Source organism: Parasteatoda tepidariorum, chromosome 10 (genome assembly GCF_043381705.1).
Source record: "Parasteatoda tepidariorum isolate YZ-2023 chromosome 10, CAS_Ptep_4.0, whole genome shotgun sequence".
Taxonomy (NCBI): domain Eukaryota; kingdom Metazoa; phylum Arthropoda; class Arachnida; order Araneae; family Theridiidae; genus Parasteatoda; species Parasteatoda tepidariorum.
The window spans coordinates 45596036-45617754 of NC_092213.1; the positions used below are offsets into that span (position 1 = coordinate 45596036).

Here is a 21719-nt window from a genome sequence, read left to right on the forward strand (position 1 = left end):
TATACATCCTCATACACATGCATATACACAAACATATTCCACATACGCATCCACATTCATATACAATTACAAATACAGATATACATACACATATTCTCATGAGCACACATACACACACTAATATAACATTACTGTTATGTATTTCCTGCACCCCACATTTTTCGTTTTTCAAATTTTTGTTTTTGAATTATTATTCTCCACTACAAAAACGTGGTTTTTAAAAATATTAATTTTTTTTCTTCATTCAATTCCTACTATTAGTTCACATTCACCCTGTGTATATTTATGTATCTTGTTCATATTTTCAATCGTTAATAAAATACTTTATATTAATCCTCTCAAGTTCAAATACATTTTTTTAAAACTTGTACTGGATGACACTTGATATTATTACAGTTTTTTCAAACATTAATTCATTAATTAAATTTAATTAATTAATTTTAGTTTCATATGGGAGAAATTTTTTTAATTATTTAATGGAAAGTAACTAAAATGAAATTTGTTTTTGTTGAGCTAAGTAGGAATTGTCTTAATTTTTTTAAAATTTACTTGTAATAATATAGCCAACATGTATCTGTTTTATAAATATTACTAATTAGAATATGATACAACGATTAATTATTGCAAATATAAACCACCGAAAAAAAAGCTAGATTTTCTGTTGAAGACAGATTCTAGTTTAATTAAATTTTTTCAATTTGATACCTTTTTTTCCGTTGTGTTTAATCATTCCTCATTCTTTATTTATTTTTATAATTTCGTTCTACTTTTCCCTTCACTTTTTCTGGTAGTAGAAGTTCGCTTTTTCTATCTCATTCAGGTTGAATCGGCGCTAGAAAAACTTCCTTATGAATAAGAGTGCTGTTTTACAGCGAAATCCGCTCCTTTCTGTAAGATAAGGGAAAAGCATGTTACATAACTGTGTATTGTGTAATGTATTATTTGTAATATAGTTTTGTAGGAAAATTGTTTGATGAAACGTTTGAGTTAACTTCATATCAATTTCGATGGGATTTACCGTATTTCACGGAGTGAACGGATTCTTAGCTACGCTGGCATGTTACAAACGACGGTCACAGCTTGCTCGTCGTTAATATAATCTTAATTTCTCGGATAAAAGTGAATTTTTTCGTTTATACGTAGTGTCTACTTAGTATCTAGTTTTTTTTTTTTTGAATTAATTACATCATACTTCACAATTTTTTTTTTTATAGTCAGAAGGTGTTCGTAAACTTGGTTTTTTGATTCGTTAATTTTAAAGAGAGTTAAGAATGTTCTAAATAAGATATTATGCTTAAAAATAACATTTCTAAGGAAGCATTGCATAGAGCAGCGATTCCCAATTAAAAATTTTATTAATTATTTTGAAAATATTTAATAAATAAATGAAGAACGAAATTTTTTCACTGTGTAGTTTAGGCTTAAAATCGGGTACTGGGCGTAAAATTGGGTTTTATGTGAGACAGTTGAATTTACAGTCTAAAATGGTAATAAATTTTTTCATTTCTTTTCTTAGTTGATAACCACATAGAAAAGTATTGCAACTTTTTTTTATAAACTGAATTGTGTTGAATGAACTATTCTATATTAAATGATTTTATACAAGTATTTAACGTTCCATTTATTCCATTTCCAATAATAAAAACCTGTTTTAAACTAAAAATGAAAATCACGAATGTTTTATTTATTTATTTTGCTATGTTTGTTTGTAGAGGACTACAAAGGGAAAGGTTATTATGAACAGGTTGTTTTTTGATATCAAATCAAGAATACCAGAATTGGCCCCCATCTCATACTCAGGGGGTAACATGGAAATCTTGAAAGCAAGAATCCCCATTTTCTACGGCAGATTTGAGCCTCCAGAAATAGCACCTCATTGATTTTGGTTCCCAGACAGAGCTGCAACCGTAAAATGAGATGCCAATTGTTTAAAATAGAAAAATCTCGAAAATACATGTCAGACTGAATAATTAAAGTTAACGTGTTTGATATTTTGAAAAAACAAAAAAACAAAAATACGTAACTCCTAGATGTTGGGGAGACTGCCAAAAGATAAAGCTGAGTGAAGGGATGGGTTTTGAGTTTGTGGTCAACACCCACCAACTTGATGTCATTAGATAAGTACTTTTTTTCCCCCTTTCCTTTTTGAATTGATGAAAATTTTCCTATGCACACAATCACCATATTTGGCTTCATTTTCCGTCTTAACACTAGATTCCCTAAAGAAGTCATTTTGACTGCTTTTTAATTTCAATTAGAAAAACAACAATGACGCAATTTCTTAGAATTTTGTGACTTTTTGTACGAGTACAACATAAATTTTTTTTATTGTTAATATATACTAATAGCTTGTTACATAACTGTAAGTAATATAAAAAATATTAAAAATTAATTTTAAACAAATTTCTTTACACATTATTCATTTTTTCACAATCCAGTCATTTTGACTGCTTTTGGGCAATATAGGTGTTTCAGTCTTTCTAGTGTTAAATTGATGAAATAATCTCAAATGCACAGTATAATATTTACTAGTGAAGAAATAAGTAATTGTAAAATAAGAGTTTAAATATTATTTTAAAATAATAAATTGATGTGAAAATTATAATTGATTAATTATAATTGAAAATTATAATTGAATAATATAATTGAGTAATATAATTGAATAACATAATTGAATAACATAATTGAATAATATAATTGAATAATATAATTGAATAATATAATTGAATAATATAATTGAATAATTGATTTTGATGTGAAAATTTTTCTTTGCCTCATCTGTTTTGTCTAAATATGTTTCTAATTTTTCTGTTACAGCTGTTGTTTTACAGAAGGATCTGCAAGAATATTTCAGGCGTTTATCCCAGCAGCCGCCGGTGCAGACTACACACAATTTTCGCACTGCGTTTTTACCTGAAAACACTCCATCATTAGGGCAGCAGTCAGAGGATCCTGTAGAAGAACTTGTGTATCCCTTCCCTTCGTTAAAGGGTCCATTTCAAAGTAATTCGAACAGAGAATCACACAGTTTTGCAGCTTCATCTGCATCCATAAAGAGACCAAATAATGATGGAGAAGCAAATGCCAAAGCAATGGCATTCTCTTCCCTTAAGGATGTGGATGCTGAAGAGCATATTGGAGAAAACATAGGTGAGACATAGAATAATATTTTTCTTTCACTTTAAATTTTTCATCAATTCTACAAGAGGATTTATATTCACTGCTATGTTAATTCTATGGAGACAGGCTTTTCACTCGTTGCGATTTGTAGCTGTTCTGAATATTTTGTATGTTAAAACTGCGAAGGTATTTTGAAAGACCTTGATAAAGTGTTCTTTCAAACTGCGAAGGCATTTTGAAAGACCTTGATAAAGTGTATTTGTTGTCTTGCAAAACAACAATTAATGTAAGTGAAAGAAATTAAAAGCTTGTCCTCTTCCTTTTTTTGGTGATAAACATTATTCTAGGTTGTTTCTTTCAATCGCATCAACTTCGCAATGGTAGTTAAAAACTAGACTAAAAAAAACTTTTCTGAAAATAATTATAGTTTTTCAAAGAAAGCTGACCAATAGTTTTTTTAGACGAATGAATTAAGTGATAAAATTATATAATTTAAATATATATATATTGCTATTAATATTTAAGTTAAAAAAAAAACTTTTTTGTGAAATTGATATTTACGGTATTATTTACAATTCTGATTTGGATTTCAAACTATGAATGAGCATCATAATGCGATTTTTGTATCAGTACAAATTATAATTTCAAATAGAACAATTATTTCAATAATTTCGTTTACAATTTACAAACAACGAAATTTAACGTTGACACAGCATAACAAACTTTATCTTAAGACCCGTGGTGAATCAAGGGATAAAGCGCTCGCTTCCCAATGAGGTGAGCAGAGTTCGAATCCTAGCGATGGCTGGTTGATACGAATTTCGCACTGGGCTTGCTCCGACCACAGTGCTGACTTAAAATATCCTCAGTGGTAGATGGATCATGGGTTTGAGTCCCTTTGCCGTCAGGCTAACCGTAGGAGTTTTTCGTGGTTTCCCACGCCATGTTATGCTAATGGGAGTTAATTCCATGAAATAGTCCTCCACGAAGGCAAATATGTCCCAATACTTGATCCAATAGTTCCCTTGTCCCTGTCATCTGAATTAAAATTACAAGGCTACGGAGTTGAACATTGGTAGTCGTAAATTCAAAATTGGGTCAGTTGTTTAACGACAGTTATAGAATGAAAATTTAAAAGAAAAAAGAACTAGTCTCAGGGTGAAAATAGTCCGAATGTGTAACATGTGTCCTTTAAAAATTGACTTTTCTAATTTTACTAAATTTATTTGAATCTTCACCTCTTAATAAGAATCCAACCTATCTTGCAGTATAAGAATTACCGCAGTGAAAAATGGCGATCAATAAGTTATACAATACACTGGCTTACATTTTACAAATACAAGGAGGCTGCATCGAATGTTAATTTTTTTTATATTCTATCATACTCCCTTTACATTTTTCTACGCATGATTTTCATGATATTCTATGGTATTTTTTACAAGTTTAAGAGTTATTATTTCTGGAACTAATTAGTGAATGCTAAATTTTTTTTATTATATCGTACTCCCTTTACATTTTTCTACACATTTTCGTAATTTCACCTGTTTAAATGTTATAGGATTTGCGTAGCAAAACAAAATGTTATGTTAAGCTGAACACTCAAAACAGCGGCGGCTTACGATTTAAACCCATTGGGTTTGACCCATTTGTGTGCCACTGAGCTGACCTTGGAACTTAATCTACCTATTTTTTTGAAAAATTCATTGTAATTAAACAGGAGTTAATCAATTTTTTTTAAATTTCATTTTTAAAAAAAATTTTTTTTTAAAAATATTTTCATTTATTTCAAGAGTGGGTTCAAGAGGAAGCATTATTTTAAAAGTTTTAACGGTGATTTTTCAAAATTAGAAATAAAAAAAAAGACAGTATTCGTTCATGCTCTAAAGTTGCATTATCCTTTGATATTCATTTTTTAAAGCATAAGTGAGATCTAATGTAGTTCTAGTTTAATACATTTGGCGCCGAAGAAATCTGTCAGTTAAGCAACGCCTAAAGAAAAGTTAAACATTCCCCAATTTAACCACCTGCTGTCTTAATTCTTTTAAAGATCGTTTATTTTAACCCTGTATACTCTATTGGATGTTGCCTAAGTTGTTGATGTCGTTGACATATTTACGCTTGCATGGAACGTTATTATTTCAGACAGAGTTATTTTATTAAAAATATGTGTCAAACTTAGCGAATAAATATAATATATGAAGCTTTCAAATCCTGCGTGTCAGATAATATATTGTTTTTCCAATTCAAAGAAAAAGAAACGGTCTCAATGAATTATTTTTTTTCTTAAAAAGAAAATGATATTTTATTAAAATTATAACAGAATAGTTAAATATCAAGTTTTTTAAATGTTGGGACCAATTAGTTGTAGTTATCGTTGATTTTGCAAATTATTATTAATTTTCTTATTTGCTTTAAGTGTTCAAGTTTCTATTTTTTCCATTAATATCTAAAAATTTACAAATATTACTCCAGTGGCGTAGTTAAAATTTACAGCTCCCGGGGACAAACTCAGTTTTGGGGCCCTCTTACAATATGATCTCAGACTTCGAGACCATTTTAAGCTTCTAATTACGTAAAAACTGTAACCGAAAAACCGTAAGTTCACCATACTTGGCATAGGATTGTTAAATATTACATTGAATTAATTTTTGGAAGTTTCAAATGCTTTTGTTAAAATAACTAGCTCGATGACTTCACAAATTTTCGTTCGATTTCTTTTAAAAATTCAACAGTGTATGATATTAACAAGTTTCGATTACATTTAGATGTTTTTGATCGCTTTTATTGTTTTTGACTAATTAATTGAATAGCATTTCTAAGAACATTTTTCATTCAATATGACATTAATTTGTTAAAAAAAAAGAAAAGAACGGAAAAAAAAACCGTCTGCAAGGCAAATCACAGCAATAATAGATATCCTATTCAAGTTAAATCGGATAAAAATTTAAAGAAGCAATAGGTCCAGCTTTGAACTGGGGTACCTATATAAAAGAAATAAACATTTAATACTGGAATTTATTTTTCTGCAATTTGGTGACCCTCTAAAGCAGCGCCCGGTGATAAATGTTTCTTCTTTCGCTTCGAGCTACGTCACTATATTACTGTGATGGCTCAGAGCCTTTGCCTTCTAATGAGGTGAACCGGGTTCGAATCCCAGCGATGGCTGGTAGATCAGAATTCCGCATTCGGCTTTGACCTACCACAGTGTTGACGTAAAATATCCTCAGTGGTAGACGGATAATGGGTTAGAGTCCCTTTGCCGACAGGCTAACCGTGGGAGGTTCTCGTGGTCTTCCTCTCCACTTAACGCAAATGCGGTTCCATCAAAAATGGATTGGATTCAAAATTACAAAGCTACGGAGTTGAACATTAGTAGTCATCAACCCAAAAATTGGGTCGGCTGTTCAACGACGGTTATAAAATAATATTTTATTAATAAAGTAATCAAATTTATTATTGTCTTCATGATTAAATTTTTGTTGAGTTATACAGTGTAGTAACTATGGAAGGACCTATTCATTATTATATATTAGTCTATCTTTAAAATCATTGCATTAATCAATTCAGTGAAGTTACTGTTATCATTCTAAATTTAAAATTATATTCCTTTAATTTTATAAACATTTTAATTTTAAAATGGCAACAGATCGAATTAAAGAATGCTGCAATATTGAAACCTTGATCTAAATAAATATTTGATAATACAATATATTAATACTTTATAAAAATTATTCTCATAGTGTAAAATAAACGTTGCTGGTTTTCCCTAGTTTACCCTAAGTATCATTGATTTCTCCTTAGATTCTCCCGACAAAAGCTCTACTACATTTAGTGATATGTACAGAACATCTTCTGCACAAGATGAAGCCGTTGGCACTTCACCTAAAAAAGGTGACCCATACACACTAAAACAACAACAAGTTGAAACAGTTATTAGGAAAGAGGATGAATCTTTCAGTGATGTTTACTTTGTTGGTAAGTTATTTTGAGATATAAAGAACAAATAAATATTTTCAGACATTTTGTTCCAAACGGTTATTTGTTAAATCAATGAGTTAAAAATTTTCTAAATGCGTTTTTTGTTGGAATTTAACAGGTACAAGGCATATCAAGCTTTAAAATCATCTTAAAAAATATATAGAGAGAGATAATTTTTGCCCAGCTCGCTTGTATTGTTCTCGAGAACTATTGGATAAAAAAAAATACAAAATTTAGTGCATTTTTTTGAAAATATTTAAGATTTTGATGTGAAAAGTTATTGAAAAGTACTTGAGTTATTTTTTGTTAAAGTGGAGATATTCCCCCCCCCCCGCATTATCTAGTTTAGTAAAAACTATTAACAGTAGAATTATGATATTTTTGCCTTCACGTATTTTAATCGCTGAATGTAAGTACTACACGACAATCCTTTTTTTTTTCTTCAAAAATTTCAGATTAGTTTTGAACTTATTAAATTTTCTTATTTTTTTTTTTTTTAATGATTTCTTTTTGCTTTTTCGATGTTAAGAAAAAAGTTCTTCGATGTAAAGTAGAAACTAATTGCAGTAGAAATTAGATTTTATTTTTTTTTTAATTTTTTTTGCAGTCATGTTCTCATAAACCTAAAGATATAGAAATTTTTTTTTTAAAGTTTTAAGTTAGTTTTGGACTGAATGAAATGTTAATTTTTTCTTAATAATAATATGCATGCATACATTATACGTGCTTTTTTTTATTGCAGCAATCGTAGCAGGATGCTGCGCTGTTGGTATATTTGGTGTTATATCAGCTGGCATCTGTTTTTACAGGCAAGCTATAATTTTCCTTTTTAATGAAATTTTATTATGCTTAATTAACTTTTAACCCTATAGCACAAACAGGACACCCCTGCGCCTTACATAAATTTTTTTCTGGCGCTCAAACTGCAAGTAAAAATATATTTGGGTATTTTTTAATGATAAAAAACAATCTAATAGTGACTATAAATCTGTTAGATTGTCAGAATGAAATTTCGATTTGAAATTTTTTTTTATTCATATTCAAAAATGTATCGATAATTAATTTTATAAGTTAAAGAAATTTCAATTATGAATAATTGTTTCTCTTAGATCTAAATAGCTGCAAATAAGTGCAAACTAAAAAAGTTATTGTTTGGAAATGAGCCATAGTTGGAAGATTTTCCATTAGCTCAGAAAAGGACAATGGTATTTCATGCTGTGTTTCATAACCATAAGTTATTAGAATGCTAATTAATATTTTTCACTTATTTTGACCTAAATTACTACAAAATAATGAAAAAAGTATGAAAAATATGTTTAAGGAAAATTTTGCGCCAAAGATTTAAAAATGAATTGGGTTTACTATTGAGATTTCACACTCTAATGAAGACAAATGTTGCGATATTACCTACTGATTTTTAAGGGTAAAATGTTATAAATTTAAAAAAAAGATAAAAAAATTTATGAAATTTTTTAAAAGTTTTTGTTTTGCTTAATTAAATTAAATTAGATCATGTTGATACAATTAGGAGCACTGTATTGAAACTACGTACACCGAAGAGCCATTACATTATGACCACCCTGCTAATAACATGTAAGACCACCTTTAGCCCTCAAAACTGCTAGCACCCGCAGTGACACTGATTACACAAAGTGCTGATAGGTAGTCGGAGGTATCTGGTACCAAGCGCTCACCAACTGGTCCTGCAATTCCCTCACATTGCGAGGGGGTAGCGTGGCAGCACGAATTTGGTTTTCCAAGTAGGACCACAAATGCTCTATTGGATTAAGGTCAGGTGAATTTGGGGGCCAACGCATGACTTGAAAGTCACTGGAATGTTCCTCGAACCAATCCATGACGATTCGACCCTTATGACATGGTGCATTATCCTGTTGGTAAACTCCATCTCCCGCAGGAAAAACTGTTGCCATGAATGGGTGAACTATGTTCAAGTAGCTTAAAGACGTCAGGGATTGTTCTATGAGGATTATGGGTCCTAATGTGCCCCATGAAAACATTGTTCCTGGGCGAGAAACCAAGAAAACCTTAGCGAGCCCATTGTTATAGATGGAGGGTGGCCATAATGTAATGGCTCTTTGGTGTATATATGTGTGAGTTGAATGTCTAGCAATTGTTGTTATTGTTGTCTAGCAATGATCTTCTTAAATACATTTATTCAGGCCAATCAGAGATAAGGAGGGATTAAAAAAAATTCGAAAATCAGTTTTTTTTTTTGGTCTAATGGGGCAGGTCTTTATTTTCATTTAAACTAGTTTTTGAAGAATGAAGATTCGAATCATTCTTCAGTTGTGATTGACCTCGATCTTGATTGGGCAAAGTTAAATAAAGGTTTTGTATTTTCTAACGTAATTGCGAGATTCAGTCAAAACTTAGTGGCTAATTATGCAAGGCATTCATAATTTTTTTTATTTCTTTTTAATTTCAATCAGTTTCATTTATATTGTTGTTGCTTAAAGTTCCGAAATGCAGCGATTGTCCTGTCGATCGCCCAGCCCTTTTATTCTCCTAATCTCAATTCTTTATGATGCATATTTGTAAGCCGATAACAAAAACACCCAAAAATATGGTTATCCTTTAATGCTCGAAAGTTCTAACCTAAAACACCATATTTTGAAATTTTGTAATTTTAATTATTACTTTTTATGAAAAATCTGATCCATTGATGAAACAAATACAACTAATAATGTTATTCAGTATCACAGTAAATTGTATGATAGTAGAAATATGCTTGATGATATATCAATGAGAGTGAAAACATCAATATATTTGATATCGTTGAACCACTCGAATTTGTCTGGTATAAAACCAGACAAAGTTAGTTAATAAGAAACGACCAGAAGTTAAATAAGAAACGATTCCACCTCCAAGCAAAGTTTCTCAGAATTTGCTTGTTGATTTTCAAGTTTCATTTTAAATAATAGTAATATAATTAATAATAATGATGCAAGAATTCATAATATTAGTGGACTTATAATAATAATATAATTAATAATAATAATCGTATCAATAATGATGATAAATAATAACAGAATTAATCATTATTATGAAAAATTAATACTAATACATATTTTTTAACAAAAATTTTCACATTAAAAGTTTTTAGATATATTTTGAAATAAAATTGTCTATATTTTACATCAAGAAGGTTTACCTAAAATAAAATATAAGTCGATTTTAAATCGAGAAATTAGGTATCTCAAAGTTACCCCACTCAAGGTGGTAACTTTGTGACACAAAAACATTGTTTTAAAAAAAGATTTGCATATCTTTTAGCTAAAAATTTTAATTGACACATTAAAAAAGAGTTGTGTGAATTATAGATTGTAAAATATTCAGAGCTCTGCGTTGCGATTTAAACGAGATATCAAAAAGAAAAAGTCCTAAAGTAACCCCACGTATTTCATCTTAAAAAATTATTAATGAAATGAATTCAAATGTGCAGAATTTTTATGGAGATATTTTCCATCTTCCTAGCGTTAAGTTACTAATCATTATAGTTAATCATTATATTGTGACTTTTATCACAATTCAATACATTTTTCATTTAATAGTAATAACTAGCTAAATATAATTTAAATAAAGCATTATAATATGTCTGTTATCGCAGCAGATTAATTTATAATAATAATAATAGCTAATACTGAATTTTTTTTTCCCGTAAAAGAACTAAATGAGAGTTTTTTTTACCGTCTCCCTGATGGCCTGGGTGATAAATTGAAGACTTACATTTTTGTCATCTAAAGCACTCTCAATAAAGCCAAGAACTTTATTCCTACAGCTCAACAATTAAATGCGGGGTCGGGTATTTTAAATTGCTGCCGCCTATAGATGGATTGGTTTGACGTTTTCCCCTTTCTGTATTATTTTTTTTTACTTATTCCCCTATCGATGCATTCCTGCGATATTGGATGTCCTCGTCATTTTTGCAGTAGCTCTGCCATGGACAAGGCTTCACCGGATCTTATTGCGCAAGCAAAGGATTACTTGCATACACTGTAGGTAGCAACCCCTTTTTGGTGACTTTTGTAATAATTTTGAATTTTAGTTTATTCAGATTTTCAATTCTTTTCTTTCGACTATTTCTTTTCAGTAGGTTTAGTATGTTTAGAAATCAATTCTCGAAGTTTTGTTTGTTGCTGTTTTATTTTAATTCACAAGTTTAGAGAATTTTCGATTCAAAATCTCAGTTGTAATTATCCCTTTTTCAAATGTGCAGAATTTTTATGGAGATATTTTCCATCTTTATAATCTAAATCGTTATATTGTGATATACTTTTTATCGTTATATACTTTTATCACAATTCAATACATTTTTCTTTTTCATTTAATGGTAATAAGTAGTGAAATATAATTTAAATAAAGTATTATAATATGTCTTTTATAGCAGCAGATTAATTTATAATAATAATAATAGCTAATCCTGAAATTTTTTTCCCATAAAAGAACTAAATGAGAGTTATGAGAGAGTTAGAACTAAATGAGAGATATTTTCCATCTTCCTGGCCTGGCGTTAAGTTATAATCTAAATCATTATATTGTGACTTTTATCACAATTCAATGCATTTTTCTTTTTCATTTAATAGTAATAAATAGTGAAATATAATTTAAATAAAGTATTATAATATGTCTTTTATAGCAGCAGATTAATTTATAATAATAATAATAGCTAATCCTGAAATTTTTTTCCCATAAAAGAACTAAATGAGAGTTATGAGAGAGTTAGAACTAAATGAGAGATATTTTCCATCTTCCTGGCCTGGCGTTAAGTTATAATCTAAATCATTATATTGTGACTTTTATCACAATTCAATGCATTTTTCTTTTTCATTTAATAGTAATAAATAGTGAAATATAATTTAAATAAAGTATTATAATATGTCTTTTATAGCAGCAGATTAATTTATAATAATAATAATAGCTAATCCTGAAATTTTTTTCCCATAAAAGAACTAAATGAGAGTTATGAGAGAGTTAGAACTAAATGAGAGATATTTTCCATCTTCCTGGCCTGGCGTTAAGTTATAATCTAAATCATTATATTGTGACTTTTATCACAATTCAATGCATTTTTCTTTTTCATTTAATAGTAATAAATAGTGAAATATAATNATTTTAGTATTTTTATATAAAAACGGTTTGATATATACTAAAAATATCTGTTAGATTATCGGAATTATATTTGTACTGCATAAAATATAAAATACAAAAAAAGTAGTTAAAATTTTTTCATTTATATCCAAAGATTTATCAATAATTGATTTTGCAAATTAAAGAAATTTCAATGATGAGTTTCTCTTAGATTGAAATTACTACAAATAAAGGCAAATATGAAAAATTATTGTTTGGAACTGATCTAGGTTTGCACGACTTTACCTTTAACGCAAAAATAGACACCGGTGTTTCATAACCATAAATTATTAAATCGTTAAATATAATATTCTTCACTTATTTCGACCTAATTTAATTCGAAATATAAAAAATTTGTTTGATAAAAATTCTACGTCAATAAGTTGAAGCGTACCTAGAATAACAAACTCATTTTTAATTTATCACAGAAAACTATAAAATCCTAACTTTTACCAGTCTCTTATTATCTTGTAAAGATTATATCTGAAGCTCTAATTACAAGCAAAAACTTATTTTAGTATTTTTTAATTTTAAAAAACAGTTTAATAGTTACTTAAAAAATCTGTTAGATTATCGGAATTATATTTGTACTAAAATATAATATCCAAAAAAAAGTAGTTTAAATTTTTTTTCCATTCATATTCAAATATTTATCAATAACTGATTTTGTAAATTAAAGAAATTTCGATGATGAGTAACTGTTTCTCTTAGATTGAAATTACTACAAATAAGTTCAAATATGAAAAATTATTGTTTGGAACTGAGCCTTGTTCTAAGATTTTACCTTTAACGCAAAAAGAAGACACCGAAGTTTTCATAACCATAAATTATTAAAATGCTAAATGCAATAATTTTTACTTATTTTAACCTAAATTAATTCAAAATATAAAACAAAAAGTATCAAAAATTAGTTTAATGAAAGTTTATGTCAAAAAATTAAATTGTATCTAGAATAACAAACTCATTTTTAATTTAATGTAGAAAACTAGAAAGCCCTAACTTTTCTCAATCACTCATTTTCTTGTACAAATTATATCTGAAGCTCTAATTACAAGCAAAACATATTTTGGTATTTTTTAATTTTGAAAAACAGTTTAATAGTTACTAAAAAATATCTGTTCTGTTAGATTATCGGAATCATATTTGTACTAAAATATATTCAGAAAAAAGTAGTTAAAATTTTTTTTTCCATTCATATTCAAAAATTTATCAATAATTGATTTCGTAAATTAACGAAATTTCGATGATGAGTAACTATTTTTCTTAGATCGAAATTACTGTAAATGAGTGCAAATTTGTTTGTAAGTGAGTTGAGTTTGAAAATTTTTACCTTTAACGCAAAAAAAGACACCGGTGTTTTCATAACCATAAATAATAAAAATGCTAAATATTATAATTTTCTCTTATTTGGACCTATATTAATTCAAAATAATAAAAAAAAAGTATACAAAATATTTTTGATAAATAATCTACGTCAAAGGGTTAAGTAGCATTTTTTAAAATCAAAATAAAGATATCTCTTTTGCTTTAAAACAATCTTGAACTCATGAATCTTTAAGAATTGTTTCTTGCTGTTTTATTTTAAAAGCAGCATAATATTTTGTTGTTTTTTCAAGAATTTGTTTTTCTACTTTAGCCAAATTGAAATCAGAATTAAGCTTGACAAAACTCACAAAACGTGTAATTTTTATTTGAAACGTTTTTTTAGGTGGTTTTAGTTAGAAATATATTTTTAAAACATAACTAATGATGGCTTATTTATTTGCATTATATTTTTATGGAAGAACGATTGTTTATTTATCGTTGTTTGAAATAAGCATCTTTATGAGCTTAAATGTAAGGAGTTTAAAAATCTATCTTAATGTATATCCGTAAAAATTGAAATTAAAATGTTCGCAAGCTCTGTTTCTGTATAACCGACTTAAAAATAACGCAGGTTTCGCTCATCGGTTAAACTAGTTTTTTTGTTCTTCTTCAAAAAGATGTATTTTTTATTTGACCATAGTTTATCTCAAAAATTTTCATTCAATGAAATGGAATTTTTTCTTTCTAAGAAAATAAATAAATAAAAAATAAAAGAGGATTAGTTATAATATACTTCACCGAGTGTTGCGTTACAACTTTTTTTTATTTTGAATCTTTCATTAGCAGGCAAAACAGCTTTTTCGAAGGGAAAAAAAAAAAGACTCAGCTAAATAGCTTTTTCTGAAAGTACAGTTCAGTTGCAGATAAAACAGTTACACAAAAAAATAAGTGTAAAAACAGTTTCATAAGGAGGGAGGGATGAGGATGTGTAGCTTTATTGCTTTTCTTTCATAAACGTAAAGTAAAGAAAAACAGTTTTAAAAAAATAAAGGCATTAGCAGGTGAGCAAGATAAACATATCACTAGGCATTAATAAGGGAAGCTTTATTGTTCCAAAAAAAAAATATTTTGTGCTACATANACCAAAAAAAAAAAAAAAAACCTCAGGCAATGCAAACAATAAAGATATTAAAAAATGTATTTTTTTTTCTCCTTTAAGCTATTGCTATTCCTGCACGTATTGTTTATTGGCAGAGAAAACAGTTTTACAGAAAAAGGAGTGCACTCAGTTGGAGAAAACCTAAGTTTCACCAAGCGTTGTGTTACACTTGCGTTGCAGGAAAAATAGTTCCATAGGATAAAAAAAATGCAGCTTATTGCTTTTCTTGCATGTACAGTTAAGAAAAAAAGGACATTGCTGATGAGTAACGTATCATCAAGCTTTAAAAAAAGGAAGCTTTATTACTTTTCCTGCGTACATTGTTCATGTGCAGAAAAGACAATTTTACAGAAAAAGAGGTACAGTGCGCTGAAGAATTAAACGAATCATTCTGAATAACTTTTGATCAGATCTTCACGTTCTAGGACTCAAGCTTAATGGTTCGAGGGGGTGACCTCAAATATGCTAATTAGTTAGTGCAGCCGATATTTTAAGTTACGAAATCAGGGACAAAAACGTACTTTGTCTGAGTAAACAGACCTTTTTTTTCGACGTATTCAGATTTGTGACCCCCAAACTATAGTGGATAGCCGCAATGACGGAAATATGGTCCTGATAATTTAATCAGGAGATCGGTCCAAAATTTGGATAATTGACTTTAAAATATCACAGGTTTCGCTTAGCGGTTAAATTAGTTTTTAATCCTCTTAATGGTAATCTTACTTATCGCGTATTTCGCTTTATCTCGAGAAATTTTCAAGCAAATTGAAAAATTTTCGCAGGCAGTTATAAAATTAGTTTAACCAAATATAACTGTATACAGAAAATAAATTTTAGTGAGTATTTATTATTATTTTATTTAATAACAGTCGAAAAAATTTTGATTTGTAAAGTCTATAATTTTTTAGTCCGATTGAACAAAATCAGTCTGACTGAAAAATCGAATTTTAAAAATACGACTTTACAAAATTTTATCTCTAAGAAACTATTCGACCGATTTGGCCATTTAAAATTGCATTCTTTAAAATCATGTTAAAAACTGTTTACCTTCCACTTAAAAGTAACGACTATTATAAAATAAAATAATAAAAAATAATAAATATTTACTGAAAGTAATATTTTGCTAGAAATTATCTTTGTATAGAAGAATTTTTTAAATGAGTGAAAAAGTTTTACAATTCGCTTAAAAAGTTCTCAAGATGTGGTGAAGTACGCAAAATGTAAAATTAACATTAAGGGGTCCAAACTTTGAACCGCTCTCCTGACCTAACTATTGGAACCATATTTCCCAGATTTCGGCGACCTCCTATATTTTGGGGGTTAGAAATTTGAATCAGTATGTTATTCAAATGTTTATTCAGAGAAAGTACATTTTTGTGTGCGATATTGTAACTTAAAATGTAGTCTGCACTACCTAATTAGCACATTTAAGGTCTTAGACAAATGATAGAATTTTCTCATATTAAGTTAAAATATAGATCAATATATCCATCTAATTTATGTTAAGTAATTATTGCTAAATTTTAATTAGTTTAAGTAGATACGAAGAGGAATTTTGAAAAGATGCATTCTTTCTTCCAATTGAGCACTCTAAAAATATGTAGGATCGACTATCACTATATTTTGCTTACCCTAAGTGCATGGATTTAAAGATTTTCGCTCATGGATTTAAACTTGTTTACTAAAAAACAATTTCAAGCGATAATAATATTAATGCTGCTATTAATAAATAAATAGACATTTATGGATTTTACTATTCAATTTCCAATAAATATATAAATTTTTTTACACATTTTTTCTTATTCTTATTTTCTAAATTTTGATTTTAAAATAAATCAATTGAATAATTCCTAAATGTTTCATGTATTTGTTCCTAAATGTTTCACATATTATGAATATAGTTATATTTTATTTTAAAATGTATTGGAAAAACCAAAATATTTAGAAAAACTAAAACATGATATTATATCTTTGTTATAATTTGATTGTACGACAAATAGTGCACACTGTGTAGAATATGTTTTAGATCTCTATAATTATTGAATAGAAATAAAATTAGACTCTTCATTACTTATTAATAAAATTAGACTTAGTATGTTTCAATAGTCTCTTTGTTAGTGGAATCTGCCAACAGAGTCTGTGTCAGTTATATATTTTTGAGAATATTTTAATGAAATCTACGATCGCCCCATGAAAGTTATTTTATAAAAACTAATTAAACAAAAATTCATTTTATAAGTCCATTAGATTTATTTTTATCTGTAAACCGTAATCAGTATAATCTATCCTGAAAATTTTTTTTCAAAGCAGAATTTTTTTTTTTTGTTAGCAGACTATTTTATGCTCAGAATACCATTTTATTTATATATTTGTTGACAACAGTCTTTTATGTTTAAATAGAGTAATACTTGCTTAAAGAAAAAGAAACATTATAAAATTGGTAATAAAAAAAATGGAGCATTACAACATGCACATTGCCAAATTGTAACATTGATTTTTTAATAAAAATGTCTTCTAGGTTACAGAAAAGTCAAAAAGCGGCTGCTGATGTAGATTATCCTGCTTATGGAGTGACTGGACCTTGCAAAGATGTTACATCTCCCAATGGAGACAGGAAGTTAGCACAGAGTGCTCAGATGTATCATTTTCAACTGCAAAAACAACAAATGATTGCTGTGGAAAAGTAAACACTTTTCTCTATTTTTTTTTCTTGACACTTGTGTAAAATTGATTTGATGAATCATCACATGTATTTGTTTTCAAACATTACACAGCTTATGATTAAATTACATCAAAAATAATTAGACACTTAAAATGTCTTCATCAGAACATATATATGTATATATATATATATGTTCTTTCTTTCTTTCATCATTAGAGCATTCAACGATGAACCGTTCAAGCGGAATGAGCTAAAAACGAAATGGAATTTTCTGACTGGTTAAACGTTAGCCATTGTTTTAATTTTAATTAGAGATAATTAAATTTTTCTTATTATTTTAAATGTTTTATGTTTATACATGTTTTTTTCCTGTAGTAGCAAAAATAGTGTATTAATATTTTAATGAATTAGAATTAAAAGATCTATTTCCACTACTTAAAAATATTTTAAACAGTCAATTAAAGGTCAATAGCGAAATAGTCATGCTTCAACGTCCTTATCAAGGTCTTAGGACAATTCTATTTGTTTTTAAAATTTCGGCTTCAGTTTACAGCAACTGATAAATGTATTTCACTCAAAACTCAAATGTTGAAGGGCTATAAATAAGTTAATAAGTACCAAATATACTAATGTAAGTATGAAATATTATATAGATATATTTGATAATTATTAAAACTGCACCAAAACTAAGCAATTTTTTATATAAAGTAAGTAAATAAGTGTTTTACATTCCCTTGAATATGTACCAGAGAAAATTACTTGAGAGTGGAAAATTTTGAATACCACAAGAAGGCCGCGAGCAATATCATCATGCCATATGCTGCTAAATACAGTTAATCTATATTCTAATGAGATGAATTAAAAAGAATCATATATATTCATTCAAAAAATTCATCTCATCAAAATTATATTTAATTATATTATCATAAAGGTAATAATAACGAATTTAATACGTTGAAGGGAAGGGTAACAAATAATAATGAGATAAAAAAAAAAGAAATTATTTTAGTTTTATCAGTTGAAGAGTTTAGTGGAAAAACCAGGTAAATGACATTTTTAGTGAGGTTATAATCAGGATATGAAAAAAACTAGTCTCCAAACTTTATTACCCATTTATCAAGAAGCGGGACTAATAATTCTTTGCCTTATTTTATGTACCCCTGCGTAATTTGAAAATAAATTTTTTTTTAGTTTTATCAATTGAAGAGTTTAGTGGAAAAACCAGGTAAATGACATTTTTAGTGAGGTTATAATCAGGATAAGAAAAAAACTAGTCTCCAAACTTTATAACCCATTTATCAGAAAGCGGGACTAATAATTCTTTGCCTTATTTTATTTATCACTGCGTAATTTGAAAATAAAAATCGTGCAAGTTTACTAAAAACTAATTTGGATAAGTTATGTTAAGATTAAAGTGAAAGCGAAAACAATGTTGTTACATTAAACAAACCAATATTGAGGCAATTATTTTTTTATTTTCACTGATTTATATACATCTATAAAAACATTACTTACATGGTTCTTCCACTAAGCACTTCAATTGTGTTGCAATATGCTTTTCAGTTTTTGCATGATTTCGTAGTGTTGTTCAATACTGATTAACTGATTTTTTTGTTAAATTCATCCAAACGAAGAACATGTATTCAGCTAGTAGTGTAATAAAATGAATATATGAAATTGCTTGAATCATTTCCAAAGATATGTCTTCAATTTTACATTTTGAAACATTGTTGACCCTCTTATCGAGTATGTCTGAATTACCACTTTTGGACTATCTAAATTAGTACACATAAGCTGAAATTGAAGCTACGTAGTTTTCACAAGCCTTATACAACTAATGAACTTCAACTGTTTTTTTTTCTGTCAAAGGAAGCATTAAAAGTACTTGTTTCCTTTAAACAGCGTTTCAAGGGCAATCAAGTTCCACAAAATAAGATGAATTAAGACCTATATTCTAATTCATTTTAAATAAGAAGATAGATAGGTTATTATCCAATTAAATTTATAGCTAGTAATTCCTCCTCATGTATATTAAAACTTATTTGTACGACCAATACATTATGTAATTTCTTTTCTTGTTGACTGAAAAATTTCCTTAGTTAAACATTTTTGTGACAAATTCATCTTTACAGTTTATAATTTTTTTTGTAAAATATGTTTCTAAAATTTTTAAATAAAAACATAATATTTCGTACCATTAATACTTTCTTAAAAATAATTTTTATTTATCCATTTTGCAACTGTGTTATCCTGTTCAAACTAAATTCTATATCAACAAAAATAAAATATTTTTTTTTTCAGAGCTGGTTCCACCAAAAATACATCTGCTTCAGATGTTGATTCTGAAGAAGAAAATGAAGAAGGAGATTATACAGTATATGAATGCCCAGGCTTAGCACCAGTAAATATTTTATTTTTCAAACATTTATCTAATCTGTGTCAAATAAATTAATTTTTCAGATTTATACGAAAGATAATTAACTGAAAATTGAGTTGATGTGAATATAATTTCATTATCATTTTAAGTATTTACTTACTATATTTCAAACTGATATTCGCGTATAGTCTCATTTAATCTTAGAAATAATGTCTCCCTACTAAAAAAAATTATTGTACCAGTTTTAATTTTAACAATTTAGCGCAAAATTTTTATTAAACATTGGAAAATATAATATTTAGCATTTTAATAATTTATGATTATGAAATACAGCATGAAACACCTATGTCTTTTTCTGCGTTAATGGTCTTCCAAACACAGCACACTTCCAAAATATAATTTTTCAAATTTGCATTTATTTAGATTTAAGCAAAACCGTTATTCATCATTGAAATTTCTTTAATTTACAAAATTAATTGTTGATAAAATTTTGAGTATGAATGAAAAAAAATTTCCAACACCTTTTTTTCTTCTTCCTGTTTTTGGATTTTGTATTTTAGTAGAAATATAATTTCGATAATTTAACTGATTTTAGTAACAATTAGTCTGTTTTTAAACAAATAAAAAATACCAAAATATATTTTTACTTGTAATTAGAGTGTCAGAAAAAAATATATAAAAGTCAAGGGTTAATGCGTCAAAGGGTTAATGAATATCATAAAATTATGAGAATATTTTTAAATAAATCAATTTACTCAGACATTATTTTTAATTTCATTATCTATAGACTCTGAAGTTTATTTTTTTATTGAGATAGCTATTATTCATGATGTGATTTGCTTTATTTTTTTACAAAAAATGTAGTTATTCAAGGTAAATGTATATTTTATTTGAAATATTGCAACCATAAAAAATATCAGTTCGGTAGTCGAGATTTTTTTTATTTTAAGACACTCTGTGTCTTGACTGTTTCGGGTGTGATTGCAGACTTAAACTAGAGAAGGATTTGCTTTTCAAGAGATGTTACTTCATTTTCACTGTTTTAAAATATTTTAGATGTAATCCATTGAATTGAAATTCAATAAACGTTATATTTTATGGGAAAAATTCAATTCAATTTTAGTGCTTTATATTTTTAATTGTATTAGTGTTGATAATAAATATATTTTTTTCCTTTCTTTTTCCATAAACACGCTTAAACTGTGCAGGAAATTTGTATGGTTAATACGTTAACTAACTATTGAGAATGGAGAAGAAATGTGATTAATCTAATATTTTTTCTGGAATTTTTAATTAAATGAACATATTTTTTTAAAATTTATTTAAAATATTTTCCTGTAGACTTTCCCGTTATTACTTTTTTAATATTATATTTATTAAAACTAAGAAAAGAAAGGGTTTTTTGTCTAAAAATTGTTGTTTTATTTTTGCTGTTTAAAATTACATTTCAACCAAACCTTTATACGCTGAACTTAAAAGTAGACACTAAAAATTTCATGAAATCAAAATTTGCGGTACTGAAAGTCAAATACAGAAAATTTTTTACAATGCGGTAAAAATAATTACTGTATTGACATTTTCAAATGTATGCAACATATATTTACTTTAAAAAGAAGTTACTTAAAGTAATAGCAAAATCTTTCCTTTATTTAATTTTACATGTTGCTAGATATTTTTCAATTCTGTTACCTATTTTAATTTTTCCGACTCTCCTCAATCAACAAATACTGTAACATTATTGTCTACAGTAAATTACTTCCTCATAAGTATCGGTTTATTTTGGATTAATTTATTAAATTAGCTTGTTCTTTCCAATATTTTCAGTAAATTGTTTGATCTATGCATTCTTACATGTCTACTTCTATATGAAAGGATGATTCAAGCAGTTGTATTTCAAACATGGCAAATTTTTCTTTATTAGACTGCAAGAAATGATTCATATATTTATTAAAAAAAATTTCTTAAAAAGT

At 27.6% G+C, this 21719-nt stretch overlaps 1 protein-coding gene across 2 annotated transcripts in view; it reads left to right on the forward strand.

Annotated features, from left to right (window-relative positions):
• Positions 1-21719, forward strand: part of LOC107448048 (uncharacterized) — a 48902-nt gene that overhangs the window by 20672 nt on the left and 6511 nt on the right. For both annotated transcript variants that reach the window (XM_043040304.2, XM_043040300.2), the window contains exons 2-6: positions 2818-3150; positions 6922-7095; positions 7841-7907; positions 17229-17393; positions 19674-19773. In XM_043040304.2, coding sequence (XP_042896238.1) covers positions 2818-3150; positions 6922-7095; positions 7841-7907; positions 17229-17393; positions 19674-19773 — 839 coding nt within the window. The remainder of the gene's footprint in view (positions 1-2817; positions 3151-6921; positions 7096-7840; positions 7908-17228; positions 17394-19673; positions 19774-21719) is intronic.